The sequence below is a fragment of the Indicator indicator genome, chromosome 2 (assembly GCF_027791375.1).
Source record: "Indicator indicator isolate 239-I01 chromosome 2, UM_Iind_1.1, whole genome shotgun sequence".
NCBI lineage: Eukaryota > Metazoa > Chordata > Aves > Piciformes > Indicatoridae > Indicator > Indicator indicator.
In genome coordinates this window covers 16,818,413-16,830,770 of record NC_072011.1, presented here as the reverse complement: position 1 = coordinate 16,830,770, position 12,358 = coordinate 16,818,413, and the positions used below count along the sequence as shown (strand labels likewise).

The 12,358-nt window shown below is 35.5% G+C and overlaps 1 protein-coding gene across 4 annotated transcripts in view; it reads left to right on the top strand.

Annotated features, from left to right (window-relative positions):
* The window catches only part of TMEM181 (transmembrane protein 181), a 34,644-nt gene that overhangs the window by 19,802 nt on the left and 2,484 nt on the right, over window positions 1-12,358 (top strand). For 2 of the 4 annotated variants that reach the window (XM_054396364.1, XM_054396386.1), the window contains exons 3-15: window positions 231-286; window positions 1,505-1,595; window positions 2,187-2,311; window positions 3,434-3,550; window positions 4,896-4,976; window positions 5,967-6,066; window positions 6,805-6,935; window positions 7,535-7,626; window positions 8,626-8,683; window positions 9,345-9,447; window positions 9,540-9,591; window positions 10,230-10,312; window positions 11,376-11,465. In XM_054396364.1, coding sequence (XP_054252339.1) covers window positions 231-286; window positions 1,505-1,595; window positions 2,187-2,311; window positions 3,434-3,550; window positions 4,896-4,976; window positions 5,967-6,066; window positions 6,805-6,935; window positions 7,535-7,626; window positions 8,626-8,683; window positions 9,345-9,447; window positions 9,540-9,591; window positions 10,230-10,312; window positions 11,376-11,465 — 1,179 coding nt within the window. The remainder of the gene's footprint in view (window positions 1-230; window positions 287-1,504; window positions 1,596-2,186; window positions 2,312-3,433; window positions 3,551-4,895; window positions 4,977-5,966; window positions 6,067-6,804; window positions 6,936-7,534; window positions 7,627-8,625; window positions 8,684-9,344; window positions 9,448-9,539; window positions 9,592-10,229; window positions 10,313-11,375; window positions 11,466-12,358) is intronic. The other 2 variants (XM_054396375.1, XM_054396394.1) reach the window with 2 other exon arrangements.

Sequence of the window (12,358 nt, the reverse complement as noted above, 5' to 3'; positions counted from 1 at the left end):
TTCTTGATTTACAATTTATTTCCTATTTAATCATGCCTAGAAATACTATGGCAGAGAGGCCAAGTTTATTAATGGTAGTGAAGTGTCATCTGAAAAGAGGGATATTATTTAGTTGCTTTGCAGGGAGCTTTTTTGGTACTGTCTTTAGAAATCCTGTATTTATGTCATTGCTTATTAGTAATATGCATACTTAACAGTGTTTTGTTTTTTCCTTCTTACACATTCTGTAGGTCCTAATGTAATTGAAACGTCTGTAGCAAGACCTAACTCAAATAACAGCCTGAAGGTAAGAGTTAATAAATATAATTGCATTACATGAGTGGCTTGCTTTGGCATCAGTAGTGTTAAACATTCCCTTCCTTCCTCATAATTATTGTCAGTATTTAAACTGTTACTGGAAAGCTTCTTGGCCACATGGTGCTTTCCAGTTAGAAATTCAATGTGCAATATTGTATTACCACTGTGTTATATCATAAATGGCGCAGCAGCAATTTCTGATCTCTTACTTTTGTGACCCATAGAGAATTCTGTGACATTTCTGAAGAGTAATTTCTGCTAAAGTAATACTTGAGTGTTGAGGGATTTGCTGGTGAGTTCATGTTGGAGATTCTTGTAGGGGATCCACACACAGAACTGAGGACATAAACTGAAAAACAGTGCTCTTGGTAGCAACTAAAGTTATTCTTTTTGTGATCTTCTCATCTATCATCTGGGAAGGAATATTTCTTTTTCTTTCTGCTTGTTCACTCTCATGTGACCAAGACATGGAAACTGGCTTCCTAAAATGAACCTTCACATTCATCTTGAAACCTTTCATATTTTGGTTTTCAGTTAATGCATTTTTATTTCTGTCTAGCTGTTTGCTGTCAGCTTAATATTTAAAGTAATTTTTGTGATAATGCTAAAAAGATTCTGTTAGATTGGGGTTTGGTTTTTTTTTTTGTAAGTATATTTTCTTTAAATACACTGGAGCTTCTCTTTTTTTGGTCTGTTAGTCACCTATATATATTTGAACTGATACTGTTATTATGGCTTTTTTTTTTCAAAACATATATTTGTATCAAATAAGAGAAGTCTTTCCTGCATGTAGGTTTTATCTTCAATGCTTTTGAAATGAATGTGGGATTTTTAGAAAACCCTGTGGAAAATAGTTGTTGTTTTCATGAGGGGGTCACAAATCTGACTTTTTGTGCAAAGTGCTAGGTCTCAGGATTTTGTTTTTCAGATCAATTTATAGCTGCTGCATTTATTTGCTTTAAATAATCATACCTTTCCTTAGTGCTGTGCAAACTATATGTGTTGTTTAAGCTGCTTCTCTGAAAGATTTATATTTGAGCTGCTTATCATACTCTCCACAGAGTAGCAAATATTAAATCGATTCCAAAAACATTATCACAAATGTAATTAGCAAGACTTTCATCATTGTAACTACAGGTCCATCATGTAACTGAATAATGGCTGGTGCTAATCTTGCGGGGTTTGGTGTTTTTTTTTTTTTTTACAGCTGAAGCCATTTAATTTAAGTTCGCCGCCATTGTCTACTTACAATCAGCAGCTGTGGCTGACCTGCATACTTGAGTTGGAGCAGGATGATGGTGAGAATCTTACCTAATTCTTGGGAAACTGGTGTAGCAACCTGTACATCGTGTCTTTAATTTCATCTGTCACATACATGGCCCTGTTGCTTTCTGGCTAGAGTTGGCGGCATTTACATCTGATACGTTTTCTCACCCTCCACTTCCTGCCCCCGGTAAAGACATGGACAGTAGTGATCTTGAGAAATGGAAACAGCAGGTATATGGGATAAGTTGCTTGTTATATCTGTGAAAGCAGCAATATTTAGAGAATCTATGTCTCTCTTCCTTCTTTTCGGGAGGACTTAGATGTGTAGATTGTAATTATATTTTTCAATAAAACTTCCCTGTAAATATGTGAGAAATGCTGTATTGGTAATTCTTAATCTGTCAAGATTCAGGACAGGGCATTTGTGACTTATTACATAACTATATAAATAAGAAAATAAAAAGTCTTGTGGCTTTTTGATTAATAAATTGGACCCCTACTCCAGTAAAGTATAACTTTGAATAACTTTGAGGAATTTCTGGATATCATACGTACTTTATGTTGGGGACTCTATTTGAGATTTCATTCCTGCATAAGCAATAGTTAAATGTTTTCTCTTTTAGTTACAGTATCCCTCAAAAAGAATGTTACTATGAAAGTCAAAGTACTTGGGGTGGTGAAGGACGGAAGCACACCATATGTCAATAATCAAGTTCACAATCGGACAAGGTTACTTAGTTGTGCGCAAGTATGTGTCTGCTTAAACAAGACTGATGCAGTATATTGTCTATGTGCATGTTACATTACACTGTCAATCAGAAGAATACAGGTTTTAAGCATGTCTCAGGAAACACTCTGGAGTATAGTTTTATTTCTAATTGCAGCTTAGCTAGTAATGCTACCTACCTACCTACCTATTCTTTTTCTCTTTACTTCTGTGACTTGTGTCTATTACCCGTTAATGGCTCTGCTAGCTCTTCTGTCAGCAAAGCAGTGTGTCCTTCTTAGTCATCTAAATACATTTAGCAGAAGGGGATATTGTATTAAAATGTTTGATACAGGGTTCCAAAGATGAAAAAATTCTCCTCTAACACCTAGCAGTGAGTCTGAAGTCAGCTGGCATTTTGTATTCTGAAAAAGCAAAATTTCTTGCCACGTGTGAAGGAATTTTTAAAGTTTTGAGTTTCTAATATAATTTTAACTGAAATGTTTAAGGTTAGAGACATCCAAACCAGCTTTTCCACATGCAAGTCCATTAGGAAGGGCATAGATAAAGTTTTTTTTTTTTGCAATAAGCATATAGAGTAGATAAAATGTTTTCTTTTTTATATATATTTGTACACACACACATATATATACATATATATGCAGAAATCAGATTCCATTAGATTTAGTTACACACAGCCAAAAGCACAATATGCTTGGGCTTTCTCTTTCCTTTTGTTAACTTGTAGAAATGAAGTAGAACAATTGCTGACAGTCTCGTGACTCTGGGGCTTGACTGACAGTTATTTGGAGCCTTCGTAGTGCTGCAAGCAGTTGCTTTCACCAGCTTAAGGGAAAAGCTAGCCTTGTTTATTGGTTTAACTTTTGATCCTGTTGGCTGACTTATCAGTTTCTTCTGCTTTCCCTGATATCTTTCAAGAAATTCTTTATCTGTGGGTCTTACTTGAGTCTTCTGATCAAGATTGGACTTGGCGGTACTTGGTTAACAGTTGAACTTGATGTTCTTAAAGATCTTTTCCAACCTAAACTATTCTGTGATTCTATGATAATCAATATCTGACCATCTTCAATGTATACTAAGAGTTATATTTTGGGATAAATTGAAGGCTTTCATATACAATTCTTTCACTGTTTATGTTCACAGAAATGCAGTGAGATCATTGTTGTTCACCTTGGCTACCTGAACTACACTCAGTACAATGTATTTGTTAGCTTTGAAGACTTAAAGTTAACATACTATATCAAGAATGTTACTTTCACGGTAAGTATAAACTTTTATACTAGCAAAATAATTCTCTTTAATTACTGATGCTGTATAACTCTGCTTTAACTGTAATTATCTCATTTCTTAATATAACCATAAAGATGCATCTTAATTATTTTTTCTGTCCTTACTAATGGGAGAACTATTACGACATTTGTTGTTAATAAGGGTCTAGACCAGTTTTATAACTCCATAAACAAAGATTGTTCTTTCAGAGTTGTTAATGCTGTTCTTTGGAACAGATAAATGTAGTCTCATTCCTGGGAGATATTTTTAACAGTAGACAAGCTAGACTGGAACATCCAGTTTTCTGCATTTGCTTATAGAGATGTTGCCACTCTAAAAATGGTATCTTTTCCAGTCTTTCCAGGATGTGTAGCAGAATTAGCAAGATTCTTCCAGACTTTACAGAAGAGCGGGCTAGAAACATGAAACGAACTCAAATAATTTTTTTGTTACATTGCTTATGATGAACAGTGTTTATTTAGCTAAAGTAAGCAGGCTAAAAAAAAAGTAATTCACTAAAATAATCTGTAATGAAATAACCAGTTCATAGCACTAAAGCTTGCTCATATAGCACATCATCAGTATGTGTTGATTGGCTCCAGAAAGAAATTTAGAAACATTTATATTAGGAGAAAATGGAACTAAGCCAAATGTATAATACAGATTACTATGGAATAGTGTACCTGCATGCAACATTTTGAATGTCAGAGCAGGTAGCAAGCAAAGCTTTACTGTAAAGCAGAAGTGAATTTTATACTAACTTGCTGAATATTAATATTTGTGATATTTTAATGGTGTAAAGCACACCATGAAAAATAAGATTTATGGGGAAGAATCCCAAAAAAACTTAAAACCCCTTTGCTTAGTTCCAGATTTCAAACAGGATAAAGTGTTTGAGCACTTACGGTTGTAAAATTTATTATCTTGCTTTGCAGGCTTCCTTTAAGGCTGAATTGCGCACAAAACCAAAATACCTATACCCAAAGCCCTGATTTCCTGCAGCAACTAAAATTGTCAATTTATTTATTATTACAATGGTTTACGGTCATCTTGGTTTAAATCTTAGATTTTTGTCCTTAGAAGTGCTTTAACATGGGAGAGCAGAATGGGTATGTTACTGAAGTGGCCAGGGTAAAAGAGAAGCAGGAATATTAGATTGCTTTGGTTACTTTTCCTTAGATAGTCCTATGAGTATGAATTTGTCTTTGTCTTTCCATGGCAACATGGTGGAATTTGGTTATATCTTTACATTTTGAAAAGCCAGGGAACTTTTCAGTATCTGCAGAAAGTGCTAATTGTTGGTGTTCATCAGGCTGTTTTTCTTCTGTTTTCTTAGTGGAAGACCTACAATCCAACTTTTTCACAAGTGGAGATATGGTTCCGATTCGTCTTTGTAGTTCTTACTTTTATGGTCACGGTAAGATTTTGTTTCAGATTTTCTGGAGCTGATAAGATTCCTCTGTAGTGCTGTGTTTAGGAACTTAACCTCAGGCAGCAAAGGTGAGATATCGCTGAAAGAGTGTAAAAAATGTTTTAAAAATACTTCTGTAGTTGCTGCTTTTATGTTTTTACAAGTGGTATTGAAGGGACGTCAAGAAAAGAGGATGCAGGAAAACTCGTTTTTCTAAAACTGACTTTGAATTGAACAAAAAGAACTTGGCTTAAACAAAGGAAATTATTATTAGATGCTAGAAAAAATATATTTTTGCATCACAGGCAGGCTCAGACATGGGAACAGAATGCCCAGAATGCCCAGACTGTGGGCTCTCTATCTCTGAAAATGAGCAGAATTCAGCTGAATATAAACATGATCTAACTTTAAAGTCATCACTGCCTTTGTGTAAGGATGGGCCAGATGACCTATAGAGGTCCCTTACCACCTAAATCATGCTACAGTTTAGATTATCTCTCCCCTCCAACCTGGTTTGGCTTCTGGAAAGGAAGTGTTTAGAAAAAAAGCCCAACATAAAATCTAAAAAGCAAAAGTTTCAGAGTAAGGAAGCTAAAGTACTGAACACTTGCATAGGATTTTCCTCATATAGATGATGTCACTCAGCAACTATGAATGGTATGTGGAGTCTGTTTTTTTAAAAAGTTAGTTTAAGTAGAAGTTGTTGGTAGTGTGTGACCAGTAAATAGGCAACAACTCTTCATACGTTGTTAATTTGCACAGTACTACCTGGTTTCCTTCTCAGTTTGCTTGAGAAATCAAGTAATTTTGTGTTGGGGTAAGCCAGCAAACATGAAGCAGAAGTAAAAGCTAGGAGATGTGGCTATTTTATAGTGTTCTCAGTGCCAAAGACCTTGTGAAAGACCACAGTATTTGCAAGGTGCTGTGTTACCTCTTAACTGTGGTAAAACCCTTAAAACTATTCCTCCATTGGAATTTTTTATTGTTGTTTTATAGTGTCTGTTTGCACATTCCCTGCGGAAATTCTCCATGAGAGACTGGGGTATTGAACAGAAATGGATGTCCATTCTCCTTCCCCTCCTGCTACTTTACAATGGTACTTGTATTCTGGAATTTTTAGAAAAGCTTTTTCTTTTCTTTTTTTTTTTTAATATGAAAGGAAAAAAAAAGGGTAAAAAGGAGTTTGGTCTGCATTTCCAGCAGCTTTTACAAGGCTTTGGAAAAGTAAAAAGAACCAAATAACCCTTTGAAGTGTATCAAATTCAAGGGCATAATGAATAGGTGGATATCATTCTTCTCGGTCATGTGAATGTCATTGCTTTTGTTTAAAGTTCTGGTCGGAATAGGTGGCTGCAGTTACACTGAACCTTTCAAATAGCAACGTGTGAATGCAGTTTCTGTGTTTGTCTGCTGAGTCATTTTTCAGAGACTCATGCTTTAGTTAAAAATGGAGGCCACTTTTAGTCCAGTAAACTGCATCAAATTCTAGCATTCCTTAGCAGTACCAAAGGAATTTTTGCCCTTCAGTCATTGCATGATAATATTTTAGGTCATCACCAAGAACAGTGGTTTAGTATAAAGTGATAAAACATACAATCTAGAAGTGTTGGCAATCGTTTCAGACCGTTTCTACAGCATAGAGGATTGCTGCTGGAGGTAACATTTTCTTTGTGAATTTTTAAGATACAGCAAACTTCAGTTTAATTTATTGGTGTAATTTGAAAAGTCTAGAGGTTTTTGTTTCTCAGAAGATACATTCTGCTTTACTTTTCATAAAAGAAAAGATTGTGCTTTTTCCCCTCTGTGTAACTGTATTTTTCTTATTCTGTTACAGATCCATTTTTCCCCCTTTCTTTTCTGGTGAACAGCTGGTTTCCTGGAATGCTGGATGATCTATTCCAGTCACTGTTTCTGTGTGCATTGCTGTTGTTCTGGCTTTGTGTCTACCATGGTATCAGAGTGCAGGTGAGGGTGCAATGTTTTCTGCTACTTGCTGAAAAGACAGTACTTTTTTCTTCAGTTCTCTCAAAAGGTGACAAAAATTAACTCACATGTCTTTAAAAGGGACGTTTATTTTATTCTTAAAGTACCACGTGACACATGAAGTGAGTTAAAATGTTTTGTGGTGGATTGTCTTGAAGCTACCATGCCTGAATGAGACAATCCGCCGTATTGCAAGAGTCTTCAGAATTATAATGCTGTTATGCTGTGTTCTTGCATGAAGGGTTTTACTGCTGTTCATGGGGGTTGATCATTTTTTAAACAACTTGAAAATACTCCATAAGATAAATACGAAATCTGGAGTGTATTCCTATATTTGCAGTATCAGTAAAATACATGGGACCCTATAAACAGAATGCTCTGAACCTACTGCATCTTACTAAAACAAATGATGATACAATTTTATGTCTTCTGTAATCACTCGTGCAGATAAAAATACAGGTGACTTTCTTAATCTAGTTCATGCAGAACGAAACAAAGATTATGATTATTTTATTCTGTCAAGAATTAAAGAAACCTGAAATGTGGGTTCACTCCTTCACCACACTGTTATTTCTCAACAGGGGGAAAGGAAGTGCTTAACTTTTTATCTGCCCAAATTCTTTATTGTTGGACTGTTGTGGCTGGCCTCTGTTACACTGGGAATATGGCAAACGTAAGTAGTTTAAAATTTAATGCAAAAGTAACAGCTGAGAGATCAAGAATGAGAAGATTGATTATAATCAGTGGTATCTGTTTCTTAATGCTCTGATTGCGATACAAGAACAGAGTTCAGATTTGTACATCTTTCTGTTTTGCAATATTGTGACTGATTTGAAAACAGAATTCTCTATGGATCAAGTAGTTCATAATTTTATAAATAAGAGTGAGATCTAGAAGTCACTGCTTTGTAAATGTTATGGTTCCCTAAATTTTAGTATTTGAAGCAACAATTTTCTCTGTGGTTAACTCTTACACAGTTTGACCAGACAACTATTAAACCTGCACAATTGGTATTGACACTGACAATAAAGCTATGCTATCTCTCCTCAAAGCTGTGTTCTTTTGCTCTGTTTAGTATTTCTTCTTTTCCAATTAGTTGCGTTAACAAAGATGTCACCCAGAAAACTTCCTTAATTTTGGTACATTTGTAGTTTCTAATCCATTTTAGTCTCAAGTATTTGTCTCTTATTTTACTTCTCAGAAGGAAGACAACTTCTAACCTTTGCCATGCTGCAGAAAGCAGTGCAGTTGCAGGAAATGCTCATGCTAATGTCCATCAGCAGAATTGTTATGAGGGAAGGGCTTACACCTCAGTAATTTCTTAAATATAATTCCTATCACCAAGGGAAAAAATGAAGCACGAAATCCTGAAGGCTTTTAGGAACTAACAAGATTATACATTTTCTAAAAAGGGGGAGCTAAGACATGCTCACAACTGAAATCCTCCATATTCCATCATAATTGGTTTTGAGAAGGAGAACGTTATGTACTGTAAATTGTCATGGAATCAGTGGCATTGCACCAATTTATACAGCCAAGGCCTGTAGTTATATACTCTGCATAGTCACTTTAAACCTTTTGTTTGTTTGTGGGTTTCTTGGTCAGTATGGCTTTTTGACCTTGTCTTTCATAATGGTGTAAGTGTCACTTTTTCATTTTGAATCTTTTCTAGTGTTAATGAAGTACATGATCCTACATATCAGTACAGGGTTGACACAGGTAATTTCCAGGTAAGTCAGAAATGTTTACTTGCTATTAAATTGTCAGGTGGGGTTAGGCAATACCAAGGAGGGTGGGATTCATTCTTATAATAAAATCTGTAACACAGTTCAGAAAATAGGAAATGCTGATTAGATGGTCATATTCTGACTAGAGTACCTCTAATTTTGCTTTAGATCATGCATAGGCCATGTTGAGCTCCATCTCAATGAGAAAAGTAAATAGTCTTGCAAAATATGAAGACTCAACACCACAAGTTTAGTCATGGTTGCAAAACTGTTGGGATTGAAAGAAAATTTTAAACTGCTTACTAAGTCAGTTTTGTACATCTTTACTCCTTCCAAGATGCTCTGCTCTAGCATATTTCAGACTTCCTTGTTGTGAAGGAGGATATGATTTACACAGATCCTTGTGTTATTCTCAGGATCTGTGTTTTTAGAAAATCATTGATATTCAGCTCACTGTAAACTCAGTGAACAAAATCATAACTTCTATTAAACACCCTTTCTTTATATTCCCAAAAAACCTACCTTGATGTATAGCCAACCTCGTTTTGTACTTTCTTTCATGAGCCTACCTTCCCTGAATAAATGGACTGTTCATGGGGACTGTTCTTATGCTTTGGGGAATAATTATTTCTCTAAAAAATAAAAACTCACTCTCTTCTTACAGGGAATGAAAATCTTCTTCCTTGTGGTGGCAACCACATACATTCTCTACCTTTTGTTCCTGATAGTGAGGGCATGCTCAGAACTTCGTAACATGCCTTATGTTGGTAAGGAGTATTTTTTGATTCTTCCCCAAACAGGCTTGCTTCTCCTAGATGTAGGTGTAAATTCACTAGTAACTTTTCTCAATCTTTTTCAGATCTCAGGTTAAAATTCTTAACTGCGTTAACCTTTGTAGTGCTTGTCATTAGGTAAGGCTTTTGATTGTAACTTTCATAACCTTTTTTACGGGGCTTTGACTACATTTTGTTGAGAATAAAATTGTCACTAAAACTGAGAAATGTCTTCTGATATGATTGTTATGGCAAGGATTTCTTAAATTTTCAGTCCTTCTTGAGGCTTTTAGAGCTAATCTTGTATTATTTCTCCTACCACAGCAACACACTGGAAGGTTTAGAGGTTCACTGTAGAGAGACTGTACTGCTGAGTGGTCCGCAGTGCACCATTCATCTCTTTCGGAGCGTTGTAAGCTTCACTTAGTCAAAGCAGAAGTTTAGATTTAGTTTCTTAGCCTATTGTTAATACTTGTCTCCCCCACTCCATGGAGTTATTTCAAGTTGCTGTGACTTCTGGATTATCTGTAATGGATGAGATCTGAGGGAAATAGATTGTGTGTGTGGGGGGGGGTATTTCTGCTTTACTCAATTCCTGACTTTTAATCACAAAATAACTATTTTTTATTTAGAATTATGAAAGCAAATGTGTTTGGAAATACAGGGTCAGCATGTTGCCATAGTTATTTTTCTCCTACATGTTTCTATCAAGCTACCATTTCAATTTTGTGGTTTAAAGACACAGTATATCTATAAGCTTTAACTTGTCTCCACAGCATTGTTATACTCTACCTACGCTTTGGAGCACAAGTTCTACAGGACAACTTTGTTGCTGAGCTGTCGACTCATTATCAGAATTATATCCTTGTGTTGTGATACTGCTCACATAGGAATGTTGTTTTCATGCAGAAGGTATTTAAAAAAGATGTACCTAAGTGTTGAGACCTTTGACTTCTAGGTGGGCTTCTGAAGTTCAGTCCATTTTGATTGAGGTTTCATGTCAGCATTTTGTAATGGCTCTTTTTAAAAATTATGAACTGAGATGGTTCCAGTCTAATTTGTTTACATCACATAAATCACAGCTGCATTTATACTCTTCAGAAAGAATGAAGGTGTAAATAGGCATGCATTCAAGTAATTTTAACAAGCTGTTGTGACAAATTTGGCTGCGTTTGCCGCATGAATTCAGTTTTCTGCTTACCTATCAGCATGGGGTGTACCAAAATATTTGATAAATTAATAGTTTAAAAACCACTCAAAATATGTTTTGGTATTGATCCAAGACTACATGTGAAAGAGGTCATAGTAGAGAATTTATGTGACTTGAGAGAGACTATTTCTTATGTTTGTTGCCAAACAGGATTACAAACTGTATTTCTGGACCTGAACTATGTATAAGATCCTAGTTGATTCTATTTCTGAAAGTGCCTGTGTGACTGACCCAAAATAATTGCATTCAGATTTCTATCTACAGGTAGTCCTTTCTCTTCCTTCTCAATTGCAGTGCCAAGGAAGAACTTTTTTGAAAAAAATCAAAACAACAAAACAAACAAAACCCCACAAACAAACAAACAAAAAACCCCAATACCTGAACACCCTCCTTATTCAGCTTTCTTTTAGAATTGCAGGCAGAACTATTCAATTTATCATGCACTCCACCACTCAAAAGTAGATCTTACCTCAGCAAATGTTACTTGTGTTAACGCTTTGTCTCCAGTGGGAGCTTTACCTTGAAATAACTTAAGTACATTAGTTGTCTTTGAGTTTTAAACATGCAGTTTTGTTTAGGTGTTCATGCTCTCAAACTTATTAATTAAGTAAATTAAATGTTTTCATTGAAACAGCTTGTGTATGCTTTGGGTCTTGTTTCCAAAGTTAGTATGTATGGAACTATATTGAGCAATATCCTTGACACTTACTACCAGCAGAATTCTTATCATTTTATGGTTTACTGAACTTTTATCTCTACACATTAGCCTTTGTGTACTCCCCCTCAAAGAATGCATTATACGGTAAGTGTAAGCAATTTTCTGGCAAACTTAAATGACAAGAGCTGTCTTATTAGCAGATACTGTGTAACAACTTGGTATTTTGTCTGTCTCATTACTGTTTCAATTGGTTTTCAGTTAACATAAGAAGCAGCTCCACTGAGCAAATTAGTATGGAACTAATGTATAAAATGTATACAACTGATTAGCTAGACTTGAATTCCTATGCACTAAGATCAAGCTGATAATATGATGTTCGCATATAATCCACTAACTTTTTACTGACTCATAATCCTTAAGGAGCAACAATACTTCATTTATACTTTCTTCTTCATTTATACTTTGTTCTAACAAAGGTTAATATATCGGTGTGCTGGCAAAGTGGACTCTGAAATACGTAACATGCTGTTAGAAAAGTAGGAGAAGAGCTGCTCTCTAACATGGGAGGAATTTTGGGGAACTTGCTTTGGGGAGAGGATTCCACAGGGCCTATGTAAAGGGAAATAAAGGCAATTAATGGCACCTGTTTTTTCATCCCTATGTAGAGGATGCAGTCTGTCTCACATAATGATTATAAAGCTTTATTCCTTTTTAATAGGTAAAGATCTGTAAAATAAATACACTGTGTTCTCAGCTTTAACTGTTGAGTTTAAAATACAGAATCAAAGAGTAGCTCAGGTTGGAAGGAACTGAGAAAGAGCATCTGATCCAACTTTTCATATGAAAGGGAATCTAGCTGAGATTATCTAGCACTCTGTCCAGTCACATATGCTGGAGTATGCAGGAGGAAGGCAGTGAGTGGTAGAGCTGGTCCTTTCTCTAAACTTCTTAGAATTTATTTGGATGGAATGACTACAGGATATTGCTGGGTTTCCGTTAAGAAAGACAAGAGAAATGGCCAAATGAGGATGAAGTTA